The 22,440-nt window shown below is 38.5% G+C and overlaps 1 protein-coding gene across 2 annotated transcripts in view; it reads left to right on the top strand.

Annotated features, from left to right (window-relative positions):
* Positions 1-22,440, top strand: part of TNKS (tankyrase) — a 103,423-nt gene that overhangs the window by 60,775 nt on the left and 20,208 nt on the right. For both annotated transcript variants that reach the window (XM_084516895.1, XM_084516894.1), the window contains exons 6-15: positions 8,228-8,322; positions 10,556-10,622; positions 11,101-11,287; positions 12,844-12,965; positions 13,840-13,931; positions 14,018-14,096; positions 17,372-17,543; positions 18,601-18,680; positions 19,727-19,872; positions 20,542-20,707. In XM_084516895.1, coding sequence (XP_084373021.1) covers positions 8,228-8,322; positions 10,556-10,622; positions 11,101-11,287; positions 12,844-12,965; positions 13,840-13,931; positions 14,018-14,096; positions 17,372-17,543; positions 18,601-18,680; positions 19,727-19,872; positions 20,542-20,707 — 1,206 coding nt within the window. The remainder of the gene's footprint in view (positions 1-8,227; positions 8,323-10,555; positions 10,623-11,100; positions 11,288-12,843; positions 12,966-13,839; positions 13,932-14,017; positions 14,097-17,371; positions 17,544-18,600; positions 18,681-19,726; positions 19,873-20,541; positions 20,708-22,440) is intronic.

The following is a 22,440-nucleotide window of genomic DNA, read 5'->3' as shown; positions in this document are numbered from 1 at the left end:
CATGACAGAATTCTTCATGCCTTTGTGTTTGGTCCACCAGCCTGGATGAGTTTGTTCCCTAGCTGCTCCTTCGAGTACTAGATGTTTGAATGACCTCTAAAGACTCCAGTCAGTAACATTGCAGGGGCAGTTTCTTTTTATCTCTACCTTGGCAGTAGCCAGTCACGCCTCAGCACATCACCTCAGAGTTGTCCCTTTTTGACTTACATTTCTAACAGCTTCTATGTGATGAAAAGAAGCAACAAAAATGGCCATCCTGGATACAGTGATGCTGTAAGTAATTCCCAGGCAGAATTCTGCCATGTCTTTGGGAGTTTACATCTCTCTTCAGCCTTAAATAACATTAGCAGTGTTCCTTTAGGAGAAGAGAGTGGTTCTTTACTGTTGTTTCATCCTTCTGTAGCTCAGCAAGCCACTATTTCCTCAGCTAACAGCATCTACCACAGAAGGAAAAAATGTATGCTGTATGCTCCTCTACTTCTGTGATAATCCATTGCAAAATCCTCTCTGCATGTTTTGCTGTTTTTTGTCACTGGGTGCTGCCAGAGATATATGCTGAGCTTCTGGATCTGGGAAAACTGCAAATGCTGATTCACTGTAGATGCTTCTGAATTTCTTTTTTGTAATACAGTTCCGTTCCCAGCTAAACCTTCATTTGCACGTAGAAACAGAACAGATTCTCCTCAGGAACAGTTTTCTGAGAATGCTGCGGGTTTATGATGAATGTTGCTCAGCTTTTCTGACACATCCTGGTTTAGCAAATGCATGGTTGGTTCAGATACATGGAAATACAGGACAGTTTCAGGAGCTGCGGGCTTTTGCTTTTTAATTCTTATTCATGATGACATAAGGATCACTAGTGCACCTTTTATGGGACCTGCTGTTTGTGAAACCAGATGATCAGAGGTCGGGGTGGTAGATCCCATGCAAAGATTTAAGTGTTTTTCCCAGCCCTTTACCATTACACGCTTGGTCTCTGCTTTTAGGTCAGATCTTTGGATGCTCACTCTGAAAGTAGTGGCACCAGCTTAGTATGGAGGTGTTAGGGAAGATTCTTAATTAAACTTTGGGAAGCTGAGATCCATGTCTTTATGTCTACTTGTGGATCTGAGTAAGCTTTTACGTTCATTCTGTACACGATTGCTGCCTTGTGTCTCATGCTATCTCATTTTCTTCTGGCCTCTCATTTAGTCCTGGTATCTTTCGTGTAGGTAATGATGCTCTTTGAGGTTTGATTTTGATTGTTTTTCTCTGAAGTAATACCTCGCTTGCCTCAACTTCCAACCTTCTCTTTGGTGGTGCTGTTTCAATGCTAGCTGGAGTTCCTTACCAGTGAGGTGAAAGCATCCATTTCTTCCTTCTGTCGACCTCTAAGAGGCAGAGAAACTCTTATTATTTCTTGTGTTTACCCCTGTGCACTATGACACTTCTCATCTTTTCAGTTCTTCTCAGCGCCAGGAATCTGTGATTGAAAAAGCTCTTAAATATGCCCCTTACTTGTCAGTATTTTTCCAAACCTGCAGTACAACACTGCGTCCATGTTACTGCATAGAACTAATGCCAAATTTTGTCACAAAGCCACAAAGTTCAGAGATACGGACAGAAACTTGTTGTATTGTCCCTCCAAGGTCAGATCTACTACAGAAACATTTAGGAATCAGTAGTTTGGAGGTTACAGCCCTCTGAGAAGGAACATAGTTAAATAGGAGCATACTTAAATACTCACTAGAGATTAATAAAAAATATTTCTGTTGCACTTTTGTTGCGTGTTGTTATTTCTTAATCCACTTTATCAATATTTACGTGGCCTGGAAGTGTCCAGCACTAATTTGAAAATAACATTCCGGAGTATGTAGAGGAATGTTTTCTGAATCTGTGATCCACAAAGCAGTGCTTTGTAGCCAATACGCACTCTACGAGGCATGCCATTCATCATACCTGTCCTCCTCTGGGCTTTGTACCCCAGCCCAAGTGGTACATACCTGAATACATTTCTGAAGGTATTGTTTCAGAAAATAAGCTCTTTATAACGTGGACGTCTTTCTTTGTTCTTCTTCTGTCGGCTCAAAGTGGTGGATCACTGTTTTTCAAAGAGAAAATGATAAGCCAGAAAGGGAGAGTTAAATTAAGATAGTATGGGACTTGCAGGTTCTGAACTGATGAGCCATTCAGTTCATTTTCGTGTGATCTTGTACAATTTTCAACATAATGGTATTCTGAATTTTACTCTATGAAATCTGTTCTGTTCAACAGTCTAGTACTACTGCTTGTGTTGTGAAGATGAAGCAGTTAAATTACCACTGGAAACACAGTTGAGTGAGAAATGTCTTCCTTAATCCTTTTTTTAAAAAAACATAAAAGTAGTTTAATTTCTTCATTTTTGTGCTTTCTTATCTCCAGAGTTTAAACTCATTGTAGCTAGCTTATCTGTAGTTGGCAGGCTGACATAACTTGTTTTCCTGGAGCAGCATCTCTATGTATGTCCTTAAGGACTTAACTGTCAGCCACGACGTTGAGGAACATGGTACCACCGTAAAATGACCAGGGAAGCTGCACAATTTGACACGTTGGATGGCTGAAGCTCACATGCCACGTGGCTGGTAAACAGAAGCACACATCCTTCCTTGCTCAACAAGAGCATCGTTCTCTTGCTGAGGTTAAGGACTTTTTATTCCCATAGTACCTAGTGTGGAAGAGCGTTTTAACATAAATATTAAATAGTTGTTTCAAAATACGTGTTTGTAGAAGGGAGGGACTTGTTTGTATGTGATAATAATTCCAGTTTCCATGCCACGCAAACAAACATCAGTGAGATATTTTCCCAAGAAAGCTTACAACCAAGCCTGAAAATGAAAGGGTAAGATGATGTGTTGGGTTAACGTGGCAAGGGTTTGGTAGCAGGGGGCTGCTGGGGTGGCCTCAGTGAGAAAAGCCCCGAAGCTGCCCCATGTTAGATAAGGGCCGGTTTCAGATAAGGGACCTGCTGCTGCCCAGAGCCAAGCCAGTGAGTGGTGAAGTTTTTGCCTCTGTGGGAGCAGATGTAAGAAAGAGGGGGAAAAAGCAGTGGTGGTGTAGTCCAGCTGCATAAAATGACTGCAGATGGGCACGCTGTGCAATATTAAAATGGAGGACATACTTTGCAAGGGGGTATCTAAGCAGGGAAGGAAAACCCCGATCATTGCCATCCTGGAAAAGCTCAGGAACGAGTGTGATGTTGTTGCAACTCGTTTTCTCATCCCATTAATCAGATTGTAAATTAGTGACAGGCGGTATTTCGCTTGCATCCAGAATATGTTCCTGATGCACACCCGTGATTGATGCAGTTCATTTTAGAGAAGTCTCTGAGATATTAGCATGAAGCAGATGCCGACTGTGGTGACTTTAAAGAAAGGATGCATGGTAAATTCTAACCCAGCGAAGAGAGAGACTTGTTTGCCTGCCACGAAGGTTTTTGCTTAGTGTGCCTGATTCAGGCAGTCATCCTGCCAGGCCTCAGGGCATCTTTCAGAGCAGTCAGCTTTATGCAGACTGTGAAACAAAGGTGCAGCCTTCGATTAGAAACCTTTCTACCCATCTCCCAGTTCAGAGGAGGTGAAGCACCATTTTGAGGGAGCTCGTAAGACAAACTGCAAAAGCTAGAAATATTATTTGTATTGCTACTCTTCTCTGCTGGCCACGCAGTCTGATCTGAATAGTGGCGTTGTGTTTGATAGAAGTGAAATGGGGATTTGCTACACACCTGCCTTTTCCAAGTTACTAAACCTGAAGGTAGATTAGAGACAAGGTAAGAAAGTCCTATAAAGCTTATGGTGATCACTATTTGATTCCTCCTTCCCCCTCTTCTCTTTTTTTTTTGGATGCCTTTCATCAGGAGGGTGTTATAAAAGAGTTGTCAGTAAACACATGGTTGTCCTTAGGTATCTAATCGGAGGGTATATCACCAAAGTTATGCTTGTTTGTCTGTCCAGAACCACCCTTACTGGTGAACACCCATTTGGGGACCTTCTGAACATGGGTATAGCCATTATATGCCAAGAGCAGAGCTGGTCTTGGGGACGTCTGATAGATGGTATTGCCTTTTTATAGTGAAAACGCTTTTCTCATAGAAGATGAAATTAAGCGATGATAATTTTAAATCACTCCATCTTATTGGAAATCAGATGCAGGGCGAGACATATGTAAGCAGATTCTTGTTTGTTGATTTTAATAGCCTTCAGGATGACAACTTGGGAATGAGAGGAACACACTAATTAAGATTGTTATCAGGTAACGTAATGTAGAGATTCCAGTGGCAGAGAGCAGGAACAGGCATTATGAGCTCTTACAGCAGCTCTGGCAGCTGTTATTGAACAAGCAGGTAATACATGATGTAAGAACCTTACGTAAAATCCTTCGGCTTTAAGTTACCCATAACATTGGCAATCCAAAATTACTCTGAAGCTGAAAATGCGTGTTTTGTTCTGAGGCTGTGGGCACGTTGCCATCTCTAAGAGCTCCTGAAGACTCCTTAGCATGACAGGTAGGGATATGGGTGGCTTAGAGCCAGCGCTCCCAGGTTGCCTGCGGATGATTTGTTGAAACCAACGTCCTGATTGTAGTAGAAATAACTCAGCAGCCTGCAGATCTGACAGTCGCTTGGTGCCCCTTTTGTTTGATACAGGGGGGACAGCAAGTCCAAAGGCAGCTGACCTTGACCATAAGGCCCTTAAATCGACTGTTGGCAACAAAACGGTGTGAAAACACCGAAGGCTCAATGAGAATAGCAAACTGTTGTATGTACGTTGCTCAAATCTAAAAGTGCCTTTACAACACATGTTCAAAAAGCCTACAGGGGAAAAAAAAAAAAAAAAAAGCTTTAATATAAGTTGTAGGTATACAGGCTGACTGTGTTTGCTATTTTGCGTACAGGGATCTTATTTGAAATGCACAGTACCTGCACTCAATTACAGATGCCATAAAAAATTCAAATAATGTGAGCATCTTACATGAGAGTCTTATTTTGCTTGATAAAAGTAGATTTGCTCTCTTTTTAATTACAAGACAATGTGATTGGCTTGGTAATTGTGAACATGAGTCTTAGAAGGTAAATGCCCGCTAGGGATTCTTGTTAGGAAGTCTCTTGCCAAGCACTGCAAGGCATGGGAGGAGGGGTTAATTGATAGCTCAATTAAATCTCTTTCCTTAATATTAAATGATTGGGTTGATACACCTTACAGGTGCAGTATACAGTAATACTGGTAGTGATAACTAGTTCCTACTTTTCTAGTGCTCTAGAAAAAGTGCACTGCTTTTAAACAGCAGTCTCTTTATGAATGTCATTCACTTTTGGGGTGGGAAAGACGAGTGATCCCCGTCTGATGCCTAGTTCACGTAGCATGACGGTAGGTTTTAGGTACTCAATTCCTGTGGTTAAGTAAGCAAGCTGGTAGCATTGGATTCGTATTTTAAATTACTAAAACATAATATATATTAAATACGATATCAATGAATGTTCTTTCTCATGAGAAAGGAAAAGTCCTTAAAAATGACTAAGGTAGGTGCATCCTCCTTCCTGAAGCCTATGGAAGTGCAACGTTTTTACGAGCCTGCAAGCCAACCTAAAGAGCAACTGTCAAGAGAGGCTTGTGGATTTTGATCTGCTAGACCTGACTACAGTGCTGACTTCAACAGTGTTTCTTAAATTGACTGGAAGAGATTTCAGCCCCACCTCCAGTTAAGAGTGAAGGGAGTGGTAGTTAGCTCTTTGTTGTAGAGGCGGCTGCAGCATGGCACACGGCTTCATTGAAGGCAAGCAAGCCAAACATCAGGAGTTTGGCTGCAGCTAAATCATTCCTGGTGTGCTGGGGGAGACATGGTTTATTGATGAGACCGTGGTGCCTGTGTGACGTTGCTCGGGGAGAAGGAAGTAGCTTGCGTTTCGGAAAGGCAGGGGTGTAAGCTGTCAGAAGATTTGGGATGTCACTGCTTTGCTTTGCTTGTGTTGTTAGTCTTACAGCTACAAGCTAAAAATGTTCTGGCGTTTTTCTCTAAGGAAGTTATTTTGCAAAAGTAGGTCTAATGATCCTAGAAATACAAAATGCACGGTTCCAGCTTCAGTCATGTTTTATCTTTAAATTTTAATCACTCAACAAGATACTGGGGCTGACGCATCCTTATTGAGAACATCCTTGTTAATAACGCTCAATACGAGTAACGCAGCATCTTGCAGGTCTGCCAGCGTTGTTTCAGAAGTAGTGTGCAGATAAGACTGGATGCAGCTACTTTAATCCTGGTGAGGTTAAAAGATCCTGCAGTGGTCTGCATCTCGTTCCAAGATTTAGCATTTTCTCTGGTTTCTTTTGGCAATCAGACCTTTCAAGAGACTGACTTCTCAGCAGTCCATTTCAGATCGTTTTCAGATTTTCTGAGTTATTAATTCAGTTGACAAACCAGACTTAGTAGCCAAACCAAGGCAATTGTCAAAATAAATAACACCTGAAGTATTTTTCTAATGTCGACAGTGGCGTAACCTTTATCCACATTTTCATTGGTATTTATGATGTGCAGGAGCCAGCTGTTTTATAACGGGGGCAGATTTGAAAGAACTTAATACCTTTTGGACCATCCCAAATTGTTAATGCAGTAATAGAAGCCTTTCTGGAAGAGAATAATAGATCCTAACAAATACAAATTGACTTAAAGATTTGGCTAGTTTGGCTGGGGGTGGCTTTTTGAACTGTGGAGACACTTCAAAGAGGTGAAGAACGTTAGAGCTGCTTATTCTGATGTCCATTTGTAGCAAGCAGAGGGTGTGGGCAATTCGGAAGGGTCTCATAGAAAATCGCAGACCTGCTTTCTCAAATAAGCCGAGTTACCTGGACATCTTTCTTGGAGACACCCTGTGCAGTCCTTGCTGACAGTGCAGCCCGTGTCATCGCTTTGCACGCAGGACAGCTGGTAGGTGCCCACGTAGGTAGTGTTTCTGGGACAAAGTGGCTCCAGACTATAATAATAAACTGGGTGTTGAGACTCTAGTCATAATTCAGTCTATTCCTAGTAATGGCCTTAATAAATGGGTATTAATTCCTGGAAATCTATTCCATTTATGAATATATAACACTTACTGCTTACAGATGAGACTGTTTGTCTTGATTTTTTTTTTTAAACCTTAATAATAGCAAGAATGTGATGTCTCACCTGCAGTACTGTATAATGAGGTCTTAATGCCTGCAGTAAAGCTGTACTTGGCTTGATACTGTGAGGTACATAAGTCTTGCTGTGTGTTCAAGCTTTTTTAGGTACGGGGTTTTACTGGGATAGCAGCGCATGGTTTGTTGTGTGGCACAGAATAAATAGCAACACGGATCCCTTCAAACTCCTCTGCTTCACAGCCTTGGGAAGGAGCAAACTATCAGCCATTCATGGAAGAAATAAGTTCCTTCAGAGGGAGACAGCACACAAAATTTTCTTCGTTATAAATATATAATTTTCTTCGTTTTTAAAATAACTGAACTTTGAGGGGAAATTTCCTTGTCATTTTTATTACTGTTGCTAATACTAATTAGCTATGGAGAAAGGCGCTATTTATTATTCTTTTGTCACTAGGTCTGCCATTAGGGCATTACTGCTGAGGATGTATTCTGCAGGAAACTGCAAACTGCATGCAGTTTGCTCTGTGTGTGTCTTATTATAGCATAGCGCAGAACACCAACAAGGTACCAACACTTGCGTGGTGCAGAGCTGAAGACAAACATTCCTGCTAGGGCGTAAGGGCATTAGTTTTGTTCTGCAGTCTGATTCTTGTGCGTTTACTGCAACAAGACTTGCATACAGGCGGTTTTGTAACCTGTGAGGATGCAGCCTGAACTGCATAAATTTGTTCGTGAAACTGTTTGAAAAAAGGTATAAATAACTTATAGCATTGAAAAATAATAAAAACCAAACACATAGGATTAAAGAAAAAAAAAAAAGAGCAAAGCTGGGCAGTCATTTTAAATAACTTCATCTGGTAAATTTGCTATTGTCTTAAGCAATCCATAGATTCTTCCCCACCTCCAGGAAGGGGTTTGGTTTGACAACAGGAGGAGTGTGCGTGTGCTTTGTATTTCTTGACTTGGCTAATTGCAAAAGGAAAGTGTAACCAACCCTGATCAAATATGTAAGAGAAACAGAATATGAAATGGTAGGAAGTGAAGTGCAGAAATATTTGTGTCTCCCATTCTTCATCTTGTTTTGTTTTCCTTTGCAGTCGACGCCTTTACACCTAGCAGCAGGCTACAACAGAGTACGAATAGTCCAACTGCTGCTTCAGCACGGTGCAGATGTTCATGCAAAGGACAAAGGGTATGTAAAATGAATTGATTTATTATCTGTTTGCAGCACTGCTTTTCTGTTAATCAAGATGAGAAATTATTTCTTTGCTCGATGTTGCAGCATAATCTCAAATAGTTGGTTAAGAATGTGACATCTGCGTCAATAATATGAATGTGTTTAATGATAAGTAAACTTTTGTTACAGTCCCAGTAACAGCTTAATCATGATTGCACTTGTTTTAAGTTTTCTTCTACACCTTTAATTTTTTTCCAATCCTTTCGTTGTTTCCATGCACAGTCTTCCCTGTGAAATCATGGAATTCCACCATTATTTTAGGAGAGGGGGTAGGGAAAAGATGCATGAGGTTAATGAAAAGTGCATTGTAAAATTTCTCTATAATCTTGTTACCTTAGTGCATGTGTATGGATGTAATTGCAATAACATCAAGCTCAGAGGCTCACAACTAGAGGCCCTTGGAGACCTGCCTTGATTGACATAGCCAAAAAAAAAAAAAAGATATAGTAGAAGCTAAACTATTGCATTTTTTTGCAGCCAGCACGTTAGTTAAGTAGATTACAACAAAAATTGTGCAGCATTCAGAAATCTCAAACTATGTGTTACACATTGTTAGCTGCACATTTCTGTATTCTAAGGTGAATTCTTAAAATGGTCTCATAGGAAAGCTTCTAACCTTGTAGACATCGGGCTCCTGGTTAAAGATATGCATATCAGAGTTTATAGAGGTGAGATATTAATGGCAGTGCTCTCTAGCCATCAACAGACTTGAGGCTTTTCCTTTTCTAGTTTTCTAGTTTTAAAGGATATTTTAAATTAAGATCTTAGCTTTTTTTTTTTTCCTTTTTTTTTTCCCCAAACCAGTCAGTGATAAGCATACTTAAACTCTTGAAGACTGAAGTACTGATTGTAGCACTGTTGACTGTACATTCACCCTTAGTGGCTTTTTTTGATCAGAATTGTGACATACATCATAACACATTACGTAAGTCACAAAACCACAGCAAAGCTGCATGGAATACAATCCAAAATTGTTAGGTGAGTCTTAGGCATTTCACACGTTAAGAAATCTAAGTGTCACTTGGTAGAAAATTCCAGTGTAGGTGTTTTAATGTGGTTGGAATGATCTACTTGGAAAGTATTGCTGTGTGAAAAATAGTTAGGTAGAGCTCAAGCAGGGGAGAGGAATAAAGGGAAAGAAAAGAAAAACTGTACACGTACTTTATATTGAACTTGTAAACAATTCAAACACTCTAAGGTTTGTGTAACAGCCCAGCGAGCTCTCTCGTTCTCCTTTTCAGTGGCATCACATGATTTGGTGGTTTTTCTTTTTTTTTGGTTGTTGGTTTGGTTTGGTTTTGCTCATTTTTTTGTTTTCAAAATTTATAAGTAAGCAAATTAGTCTAGTACGCACTTTCCCAATGCTCTTTTTGCTAATTTTGCCATTCTGGGGAACATGCACAATATTTTTCATAAATGGTGGAAGTTTAATTATTGTTTTCAGCGTATTAAACATTCTGATCTGTTAAGCCGTAACTAGCCTAGCTCATTTGGCTTGAATTAAAATTATTTAGTTCTCTGTAATAATTGTCGCCTTCGCATCTTCATTTCGAGTATGTGGCTCTTTTATTACATATCTTGTGCTTGTAAAGTCATCCTTGTCATTTTCTTCACTAGTATCATTTTTGAGTATGACCTCCTGCAGTGTAACTATAAAAAATACATAGATCATCTTATAATTTGACTGGAAAAAATGCAGTGAAATCAGGTCATCCCACAGTTTGGAGCAGCAATTTGTCTGCTGTCTACAGATATTTGTACATTTTCATAATATACCCAGGAGTTAGGTTAGTATTATCTGAAGGGTTCTGACTTCCACACAGCATTTTATATAAACAGGAGTGCACATTTAGGCAGAAATAGAGCACTGACTTCCACTAAGCAAATTGAATGTGGAATGGGAGTTTTTCCCCCCTTAGTGGCTTCAAGAAAGATCATTTCAAAGGCAATTAATGCTAATCTTATTGGTAGATTAAACATCTGTGGCCTGCTAGGAAAAAATGCTGTAATGCGACTCACAAATAATGTGTTGTTTGGGAATGCAAGATTTTTCTGGTAGTTTTTGAATCTTAATTTTTAAAGATGTTAATGATTAGGTTTTCTTTTGTTTTCTGTTCACCTCCCAGTAAAGCAAAAATAATCAGCAATGCTGCTTGAATAAATTTGTCACTTGCCTTCTTTCATGCAGTGGTCTTGTGCCTCTTCACAATGCATGCTCATATGGACACTACGAGGTTACAGAGCTGCTACTTAAGGTAAGCAGAAGGATGGAAAGTAATTACTTTAAATTCAGATGTGTTAGGTGGACTGTTCATACCAGAGTTGAAAAGGAAGACTCTTTTCTTTAGTATCAGATTTCAAACATCCTGTATGTAATTTCAGAAGCCTACGACTTCAGATCGATGTGTTATTTCCCTACCTAATTTCTTTAGAGAGATAGAAGAGTTTCTTTTTTTCTTTTTTTTTTTTTTTTTTAATTTATTTCCCCCCCCCCCGGAAAAATCCGCTGTACTTAAAAATTAGTTGGTATAGAAATTCCCATTTTGTTGAGGATTCATGTTTCTTTTTTTTTTTTTAAATACGTATAGGTATTTTTATAATTCTTTTTTGTGTGTGCATTCATATGTGAAAGAACAAAACTGGTTTTTATAATGAAATGACGATTCATGTGCTTTTTTGTTGTTGTTGAGGGTGATTTCCTACTAATAAAAGGCTTTTTTTTTCCTGTTCTAGCATGGTGCCTGTGTTAATGCTATGGACCTCTGGCAATTCACACCCTTGCATGAGGCTGCTTCCAAGAACCGTGTAGAAGTCTGTTCCCTCTTGCTGAGTCATGGTGCGGATCCCACATTAGTCAACTGTCACGGCAAGAGTGCAGTCGACATGGCTCCAACACCTGAACTGAGGGAGAGGCTGACCTGTGAGTGTTTTCAGACTTAAAAGACTTAGGCCATTCATGATGATGTCTACTTTTTTTTTTTTTCAGATTTAAAACGTGTAAGGCAAGGAGGCGCCACTGCATCAGTAACTGTGGCTGATTTTTATGCTAAAAGTCTAATCAAGTCACATAGGAGCCTCTACGTGAACAGGCTTATAGGAACCTGTGAACAGTTAGAGTGACTTCTAGGAGACATATAGCTTTGATTTGCAAGGTTGAAGAGATGGAAATTCCAGCACCATTTTTTTGTAGTGTTTGCAGTCCTAATGCTGTTTACAAAAAAAATGCCTCAGCTCCAATTGAAATTTGTCTGCCTTTATTTGCCCTCTTTTGGGGGTTTGTTTTCTCGTTGTTATAAACTGTAAAGATAATTCTATGAGACAAGTACAGAAACAAAACATAATGAAGTTGCAGAAAACATCTTCCCAAAGTATAAATTCTGAACTCGATTATACATCGCTTCAATTGTATGCTTTTGGTTTTGTCTGTTGAATATAGCAGAATATAGCAGAATCCCCTGGCAGACTAAGAATGTGATCTTGCACTGCTCAAAATCACAGGTTGTTGTTTGGCACTATTCTGTGAAGGTGGTAACACAGAAATGAAAATGTGCAGCAGAGAGCTTTCCTCTAGGACAGAAGAGGAAGGGGTTAATATTTTCCAGCTACTTCTCTACTCTGTTCCAGGCTGGCTTAGGACATTGTGCTTCTGGCTTTAAAATGTTAATTTAAATGCAAGTTAATTTACCATTTTTTAAACTAAAAAGCAAAAATATATTTAAACTTTGTTTTATTTCTGTATTTTTAGTTTCTGGATGGGGGTGGGCTTATCCATCTTGTTTCTCATTCCCAAGTTCAGACCTCATCCTTGATAGCCTATCTCACCTTTGTACATTTTATGGTAAACACTTTTCATCTTTTTCAAGTTGAAAATGCTTTTTAACTAAAATGGAGTAGTTCCTGAAATGATTAAGGTGTGGCACAGAAAATAACAAAATTACCTCTCTGCATTTGCAAAGATATAACTACTATCAAAATCTTCATAGCAGACTGGCTTCAAATGCTTAGCTGGCTAACTTTCTTTAATACCAGTAGTTTAACGGTTGTATTGAAACAATACGTTCAGTCTTTACCTTGACTTACTTATAATTGTAGATACAGTAACGTTTTGGAAAACCAACTGTAATGCTTTTATTTTTTTCTGCAGAAAAAAAGCCTGCAGTAGCTGTGCACTTGCTTGAACACATACATAGATAATTGAGAGGTCACATATACATTTAATATGAAGTGGGTGGGGGATAAGAGGGAGACAAACTAAGAATTTTACTCAGGGAATCACTGCACTGCTTCTTTGGAATACCCTTTTGGTTTCAGGAAACCATGTTCTTTTCATGTTACTATGCATGCCAGGTAAGTCACTATCTGAAGATGTACAGAAATATTCTTATTACCTCTTAATTGGTTATAGGTATCTTTCTCAAGTAACATCTGTAAAGGTAACCTGTTACTGAATATTCAATGCATCTCTTTCCCCAATAGATGAATTCAAAGGACATTCTTTACTGCAAGCAGCAAGAGAGGCAGATCTAGCCAAAGTGAAAAAGACACTTGCTTTGGAGATCATCAATTTTAAGCAGCCACAGTCACATGAGACGGCACTGGTGAGATTACAGAGACAATCCTAGTCTTTTATGATAAATGTGATGGTAGTGCTAGTTGAGTGGGTTTATTTCTACATTATGAAAATGTATTCATCATCTGAGATAGAGGATTTGCCATCAAACACTTTATATATTAAAAATATTTCACCATTACAGAAATAACACCATATAATTTTTAGCACTTTTTTTTTTTTTTTTTTTCCTAGTAGATCACAGAAACCTTCTGGCCAGAGCAAACTTTCTGGCCAGATGTTTCACTTCTCTTCTGCTTTTTTCCCCCCATTAGTCTATTTTGCTGGGGTTGAAAAGCTCTATATGGAACATACATCTTTCTTGTAGCAGGGGAAAAAAACTATTCCAAGAGCTTTATTGCATATTTGTTACATAATTTGTAACTGGCTGCATAACAGTCTTGCTCTTAGGTTGAGTATTTTCAGTACACGCTGAAATGGAAGAAGAAACAATTTTCATAGGCTTGATAAAATAAAGCAATAGAATCTTAATGGAACCCTTTGGTATCCCTCTGAAGAAGGCTACGATGTTTAAAGCCCTTTCCCTTAACCTCCTTTGGGCATTGCATGCTATACTTGTCCTGATATCTTGTTAATGCGTTTGGGAATTTACTGCTTTTTTGGTGACAAATAGCAGTAAAATGAAAATTGTTTTTTTTTTTCTGATGGGAATAATTTAGCATTATTCACTTGCTCATATTTTATTTGGTATGTTAAATGTTCAGGAAGAAATATGATGTGTTTTGTTTGTAAATTCTGTAGTCTGATGTTTAGCAGAATAATTAAGAGATGAAGTCTTTGATCTCAAAGCTCTTTTTCACCTGTGTAGTTGAAATAGTACTTTTTATTTACTTTTTTTGCAGCACTGTGCTGTGGCTGCTGTGCATCCCAAGCGGAAGCAAGTTACAGAATTATTGCTCAGGAAAGGAGCGAATGTTAATGAGAAAAACAAAGAGTAAGTTTCTGAAATTTTCAACTTTTTCCAAAAGACTCAGTCATACTAGGAGCAAAAAACTAATATCTTTTTTTTTTTTTGTCTAGTTTCATGACACCTTTGCATGTTGCAGCTGAGAAAGCCCATAACGATGTCATGGAAGTTCTGCATAAACATGGAGCAAAGGTAAATATGCTTAAATGCATGTAATTTATGGCAGAAGGCAAGAGGGAATGTTATATTGGTTAAATACAGTTCTAGTTTTTGTGATAGTTGTTGTGTTTTCTTCTTGTATGTCTCACGCTTCCCATGTTAACCATGAAGGGTGTTTATCCTAAATCAGTACAGGATATTCAGGAACCCCATTTAAAAATTAAGTCTTCTCTCCAAGTAACTGAATATAGGCTTTAGGTGTTTAGATTACTCATTTTTAATGACTCTTCAAGTGCCATGACAGTATCTTTGAAGGTGGTGTTTTGTTTAAAAAAAAAAAAAAGATTTAAGGTGGCAAACTAGTGAAAAAGTGGCTTCCATCCTGTTTTGTTGTATTGCTGGATGGTTGAGTATATCTTATAGCTAGCTCCTTGCCTGAACTTACAGATACATGGGAAAATTAATATGTTCAGAAAGACATTGGGCTTTCTAGTGGTACAGAAAACAAAGATTAAAGTCTTCTAAACCAGAATGATTGTTGTAAAAATAAAAAATAATATTAAAAAAAAGGACCTGCAATAATGCAAGTTCATTAGTATCTTGGGCAAATGCAGAAATGTCATGGATGCTATTTGGTTTATTGTATTTCTAAAGGATACCGTTGAAACCATTCTACTGCAAAGGAGAACAAGCTGCTCTAAAGTTATGTTTGCTTGACAGAAGGTAGAGTCTGTCTTCATGTTGGTAGCAGAAATGGCTTCGTTCTGCTCTGCTAGAAGGATCTAGCTTTATGGATCTTTACATAATATGATTATTTCTGTGTGTTGGAGTAGCAAGTTTCAAGACCCTGACTCTGGAAATACTTGCCATCTACCTAGACCTGTGCAACAGAATCAAATGCTTTGAGTAGCCTCACTGTATAATATAACCGTGAACGTGCTGCTCAGGGACGTAGTTCAGTGGTAGACTTGGTAGTATTAATTTGGTGGTTGGACCTGATGGTCTTAAGGGTCTCTTCCAATGTAAATTATTCCATGATTTCCTTACAAGATTTCAAACTTGCTGAGGGTGCATTCAATCCCACTGTCTATGTCATTGATAAAAGTATTAAACAGCACTGGTTCTATTCAGTTTGGAAGGAGAGTTTGATCTCTATTTGTATTTCTTTCAGGAATTAGATTTATATTGGCATCTCCTCATTGTCAGGTTGCCTTAAATATGCAAAGTGATTTTCATTTGGAAATAAATCCTGCTGCATTCAGCCTTAGTGCAATACATTCTTGGGTTCATTTTAGACAAGTGCTGCATGATTGGTGAGAGCAGATCTGCTTCAAAGTGGAGGTGCTACCATTGAAATTGCCCTGCAAAGGCTAATTCTCTTTCCTGAGGGAAAGAACAGCTTCGTTTGGTGTCTGCCTTCCTCTTGGTCAGCTGCAGCCCTCTTTGTCCCAGAAGTGAACAGGCATGTCTTCAAATGGCTGCAGTTTTTCTGCCCCAAGAGTTGATTGTTGGCAAAGATAATTATTTGGAGGTGAAAGGAGACCTGCGTAAGACAATATTAACAGTTTCCCAGGTCACAGTTGGTACGCTGTGGGTGTCTTGCTGCTGTTCTTCAACAGTTTGTTCAGCATGGGAATTTTTAATGCAGGAATACAGCATCACATAAAATTTTAATTATGTTTCTCTTTCTTGGTCTATGCTATGATCTAATTCCACAATTCACAATTCTCATTTCATCCTGCCCTGCATTTCTCTAGGCTGCTGCTCTTCTCCATGCCCTTACCAGTAATGAAAGGTATCTGGTGTCCTAAAACAGATGAGGGTCATCATCTGAACAAAATGTGAATTTGGGACATTCAGCATCCATTTAATACTTATGAAAGCAAAGAGTTGTTATTTAAAACAAAACTTTTAGGGGAATCCCATGAGAGTGTCATGAGTTGAGCACGGGCAGAAGAAAGCAGAACTGTTCTCCTAATCAATCTCACTGTCAGAGGGGTTTGTGATCCAAGAAACTCCTACCTCACCAGCCTGTAGAATTGTTCAGAGGTATAAAAGATTTTCAGACAATATCAAATCACAGTCCACTTTATTTATGTGGTAGCTCTTTGTTATTTCCTGTGGCTTGATATTGCTGTATTGCAGGTATTTATATATTGTTAACCCTCTCAGGTAATAGATATTGGATATGTAGTTACCTCCCCCCAGATTTAATTTCATGGAAATACAGTCTTAGCCAGAATGTTTTTTCACTGGTTTTCATGGAATGTAGTAGAATTTGCAGGCTGCATTTTAGGTGAGAAAACCTAGAAAAACCTTTGACTGCTGCCATCACAAAGATTTTGAGAAGGTAAAAGGTAAAAACATTGTTTTTTACAGTAACAGAGTCTATTATGCATGCAGTTCACAGCCTGCAGTCTGTAGGCTTGGAAACAGATAACAGGTTCTCAGTTACTGCAGAGAATACAGAGTAGTTCTATATTTCATAGCCATTAAAAAAAAAAAAAAGGAAAAAAAAGCTGCTGGACATCTGCATTTAAGTTTGTCGTGAATGGTTGCTAGGTACAAAGTATCTTCTTGAAAGGTTTTCTATATTTTTTCCCCTTCTTCTTAAAATTATTGTTCTCTTCCTTTCTCTGATACTGAGCCCATGGCAATGCTGCCAGTTATTAAGATTCTCTGTTAGATCTTGATAGATAAGTTTCCATTATTATTACTCCATTTTGTCTGCTTATATACTCCTATCTTGGATAGATTTCTATCCACTTTAACTTAATATTTTTGTAAAATTACAAACCATTGACTGTGTATACATCTTCTTTCACCACCCCTCTCCCCCACACCCTTAGAATTCTTAATCTGACATCTTTGTTTTAATTCTTGGTAGTGAGTGTTAATTCCTTTTCTGAGGATGACAGAGGATAATATCTTTAAAGGTAGAAGATATCTGAATTGTTTACTTAATTATTTACCTCTTTCTCTTCTTCTGTGAGAGTTGTTTTTGCACAAGGTTAATCTTTGACAAAATTTGTCAAGAGCTTGATCGCTATTTCAGGTATGGTTTTGGGTATCCTGTGTTTTGTAATAGCTGTGCAAACAAATATCCTGTTTTTTTTTAAGACAAGAAAGCATCTGCAGAAAATTGTTTTTGCATTGGAGTGTTTATATATTTTGTCATTTGGTTGCATTTAGTTGCAGCACAGATAAACTTGTATGCCAAGAAGTTCCTGTTACTGTTCTTATTAAGGGCATGGACAGGTGCAGGCTTTTAATTCTAATAATGTTTGATATTGCTGCTGATTTTTCAGATGAATGCACTGGACACACTTGGTCAAACAGCATTGCACAGGGCTGCTTTAGCAGGTCACTTGCAAACCTGCCGGCTCCTGCTGAATTATGGCTCTGATCCCTCCATCATCTCTTTACAAGGCTTCACAGCAGCACAGATGGGAAATGAAGCAGTGCAACAGATACTAAGCGGTAGGTAAAAATTAAGGCTTGGGTATTTGAACTTCAGCTTCTCCCTTTCTTTTAAAGCTGTGGATCTTATTTCTTTTTCAACGCAAGAGACTTAATATAGTTTGTTCATCCCTCCCTTCTGCCATTATGGGCACACATCTACGTTGCTCTGTGTGATGCTTTTTTAGGAAACAAACTCACAGCTGCTCAATTCAGAGATTTTGTGCAAAATGGAGATAAAATATCTTGTAGATTTATATCATGCTGCTCTAGGGGAATATTAAAGGAAGTCAGGCCTTTTTTTTTTTTTTTTTTAATAACAAGTTCCAAGAAAACTAAAATATTGACAAACATGAGAATCCTTTTTCCTCTCATCAGCTACCCTTTGGGTACTCCATACTTTAGCAGTCAAAAGCAGACTGTTATTTGTGTTCTACAGAGTGGCAACAGAGTCCTGTGAGATAAAGGCACTTGCATCAGATATAAAAATAACCTAAGTATTTATGCGTTCAGTATTTAGAGGGTATGATGCTTATGGTTCTCTTATAAAAGATCCCAGGGTTAACAGTTTGGGGATTTTTTCTAGCAGCGTAACCACTTCCTAAAGAGAATTTCAGGTCTTTGGTTCCAGGCTCCTCACCAGCTTCGTAGCAAGTACAGAGTGCAAAGGTATTAATTCAGGTGCTGAAATTAGTGTGTTTAATGCTGGGTGTGCAGTGGGGCCTCTTGCAGTTTGCTGAAGTAGATGAGAAGCTGCTTTTGAACTTCATCAAAACTTTGAATCCGTCCAAGTGAACACGCAGGTTTTTTGAATGCATAAATGTCATTCTTACCATATGTGGGATTAGCAACACATTGAAATTCCATTTGGCAGAATGATGTCAGCTCTAGAGCCTAAATCTGACTGGTTAACACTGAAACTAATGCTCCTTATTCAGCTATTTAGGCAATATGAACTTGAATTTCACTACTCCTGTGGTATTTTTACAAATGCCAGCAGACGTCTTCCTAGTTTGGAACAAACTGAGCACAAATTAATATCACTTAATAACCCTAAAACATCTTTTTCTGTATGTAGAAAGTACACCTGTGCGTACTTCTGATGTGGATTATCGGTTGTTAGAAGCATCCAAAGCTGGAGATTTGGAAACTGTGAAGGTAGGTTTGAGCAACTCCTATTAATTTTTCATGTTATTGTTGTGCAAGGCTCATCAAAGCCTCTGCTACAAGGGTTGTGGACGTAATGCCCAGTGGATGATAAATCATAAAAAATGTGAAGGAAGATCTCTTAATATTTTTTTCTGATAAGCTGGGCATTGAGATGTGCTGAGGTGTTTCTCTGACTTGTGAATTCTCTGAGAATTATCATTCATACAGCCATAATTCCTTCATAAGGACCCTGTGAGCCTGAGAATCACGGTTTAGTAGAAACAAGCCTTAGGTGTATGATTCAATCAGGAGGCAAGCAAACAAGTTAGCAGGTAACAGACTTAATGTTTTAAGCCATCCTTATGAGAAGAAAATTAACAGTCATGCTATGGAATGCCAGCGTCACAGGAAGGTTTGATCTTATCTTTCATACTTGATCAGTGGGCAAAACAGCCTGCAGATAGACCATTCTGCACACCATCTCACCTTGAACTTCAACACATCAATATTAATACACGTTAATATCCAAACTGCACCTGTTTTGTGCACCAGCAGCTCTTTTGACTGCCAAATTCAATATTTCTAGTTTTATGAAGACAGCATGAGATGGAAATGGTCACTTGTCTGGAGAAACTTACGTGGGCTTACATGGCTTGTCTGGAGAAACCTACCTGGCGCTTGATAATTCATTTTTACCCTTTTAATATGTTACGAATGTCTTCATACTGCTTCCATCGTTTAAGACCTATTTGTTAGAAAAGTACTTTCAGCCATACATTTAGAGAAGCTCTATTTTTGATTCTGTTCATATGGAAAGAAATTTCCCGAAACTTAACTTCTACAAAATGGTATATGCAAATAAATGGACCAAATTTTCTGCTAGGGTATTTGATAGGGGCTAGTTCTTTTTGTGTATTTTCTAGTTATTTTGTGTTTTTTTTGTGTGTGTGTGTGTGTTTTTGTTTTTGTTTTTTGTTGTTTTTTTGTTTTGTTTTTTTGGTTTTGTTTCATTTTTAGTTCAGTAGTAGATGTTGGTTTCTTCTTTTGTCTTCCAGCAACTTTGCAGCCCTCAGAATGTGAATTGTAGAGATTTGGAAGGCCGTCATTCGACACCACTGCACTTTGCTGCAGGATATAACCGTGTATCAGTGGTGGAGTATCTGTTGCACCATGGGGCAGATGTGCATGCCAAAGATAAAGGGTACATTTTCATTCCATTATGTGCTCCAGTGTTTTCTGTTAGTGTGAGATTTCTACCCACTCTGTTCATTTGGGTTCAGATTTCAGCAACCATCATATTTTTTTCTCTTGAGAAGTTTTCTTTTTTTCTTCTTATTCTTCATTGTTCCTGATGTTCGTTATAGGGAGACCGTAGACTATTAAAGTTCCATTTAACTTTCTGGCAAAGCCACAGTCAAGCACGTATGTGGCCAATGTAATCCTTGATCCTTCTCTTCCCCCTTTTGTCCATTTCAGAGACTTCTGCTGTGCTTAAAAGCAGCTTCTCAGTTATTTCAGGCGATAAATTAGTTTTGAATTGCCTGAGATAAAATACCAGTGTTGTTTCTCTAATTCTGTTAGTTAGCTTTTATTATTAACTAGTTATTTTTGCATTGAAGTTGCTTGTAGTGCTAGCAACATTGGTGCTTGTTAAGCGTTTAGAAGTCTCCTGTATGGGATGTGAAGAAAGATGATTATGTGCATTTCATTAATATTTTAATAGCAAGGAAATAAAGCCATGATAATTGAAGACTGAAAGATGCAGATTGCTGTCCAGTGGGAGTGGGTATTTTATCTATTGGAATTCTGTATGATTGCATGTTGCATTTTATTGTCTGTAGCTCTTAAAAAAACCTTTCTCTTTGATTAGTGGCTTAGTACCCCTGCATAATGCCTGTTCTTATGGACACTACGAAGTGGCTGAACTCTTAGTGAGGCATGGTGCTTCTGTCAATGTAGCAGACCTGTGGAAATTCACTCCTCTACATGAAGCAGCTGCAAAAGGAAAATATGAAATCTGCAAACTGCTATTAAAAGTATGTGATCCAGAGTTCTCAAGTATGTCTTCAAATGTGTGTATGTTTTGTTTTTTTGCTGGAGATCAGAATCAAAGTTAATTGCATCCAGTGAGTTCCTTATGGTTGTTTCAGTATTTTCATTGTGCAGTTGTCGGATAGTTTGTGCAACGTCTGTTCACTTACAAAGAATCATCAGCATGGTTACTTTTTCTAGTAGATTTGTTAACTTGCTCTGGCATGGCTAGCTGCTACTATTAACAAAGTGTGACGAGACTCTCAAACTGGAAAAAATGAATTTGTTTAAAAAAAAATACACAAACCCTTACCCTATTCGTCCCTTTCTGGGACAGTTTGTGCAGTTAAGTGAAATTTTGTAAATAGTTATGCAAGAGTGTGTTACGTAGCAATAAATGAAGGTGGGTTTTACATGGTCCTTGACATATAAAAGATTTTAAATTGTTAATGTATAATCTGTCAAGCTTCTGGAGGAAATGAAGATTAATGTACTGTGGATTTGTTGTAATCAGCAGAAGCTGTAAAACACATGAGATAATGCCAACATGTTTCCATGAATTTGAGAAATTTTTTAACATACAGTCGTAACCTATCTTGGGATGGTAAAAGAGGGTTCTAGAGTGGGTTTTCTTACCAATGCTCTTGCCTGTTTTAGCCCTCTGACTTCCTCTCAGAAGTTCAGCATTTAAAATATGAATAATATGGGTAGTCGTAAAAGGTTCTTCCCCTTGCACTGCATTTTCTTTTACTGCTGCAAAGCCCCACTGTTTCTCACCTATCTCATCAATTATTTCATTTGATTACCCAAAAAACATTTGGAGGGATAGCATATCAGCGTGAAACACATCTGCAGTGGAAACCAGACGGTATTCAGAAATACCTGTGGAGCAGGCACAGTGATGGCCCTGGTAGTACCACCTGAACACCAAAGTCAGCTCAAGCTATAGGAGCATTCATAACCTGCCAAGCATAGTGTTGCTTCATAGGCACTGGAGGTCTCTGGAGCTTTCTTACCATTTCATTGGGAACATGGCCATCTTTTATGTTCAACTTGAAGGGTCTTGAATGGATGTACCACAGGAAATACAGAAATGATGAAATCTTTCTTTTAGAAATCACTCACGAGAACTAATGTGCCCTTAAGATGACACCGTTTTGTAAAGGCCCTGGGTGTTCATGGATACATGCTTACACTGCAGTTTACTCAGGGCTCCTACTGCTGTGTGTCTCAGGCCAGCTGGCGGTGCTGGCAGTTCTGCTGAGCTGTGGATGTTCAGGCCGACTTCTCCTGACTTGTGCTCTTTCTGTCCTGTTCTGCTTAAAGAATGAAACAGTAACATACAGACATTTCTGGAGAGACTTCCTTTTCAACACCTTGCTTTAAAATGATGCCTTTGTTTGCATCTTTGTCTTTGAAGGAGTCTGAGAAGATATTACCTCTTCACTTAGGTATTTATTCTGGGAAGTATCTGAATACTTTCATTCTTTATATATTTAAAATTAAAGGATCTGAGTTTGAATTTGGGAGAAGTTATAGCAATTTTTTAAAGGCTTTGTGCAAAAAAAAAAAGTTCATTTGCCAAAAGCACTAGAAATGTGGAGTTGTGCATAATCAGTACTGTCTCTTTCTGTCCCTTGCTGCTTACCCCTTTCACCCTGAACGTTGCTGTAATCCTTGTAAGTACAAGGCAGTTAATTCCTTCTGCTCTCCCCATCCACAGTCATTCTCTGTGGGC

Source organism: Aythya ferina (assembly GCF_964211825.1).
Source record: "Aythya ferina genome assembly, chromosome: 4".
NCBI classification, from domain to species: domain Eukaryota; kingdom Metazoa; phylum Chordata; class Aves; order Anseriformes; family Anatidae; genus Aythya; species Aythya ferina.
The sequence above is the reverse complement of the archived record's forward strand: the minus strand, read 5'-3'. Positions and strand labels throughout refer to the sequence as shown.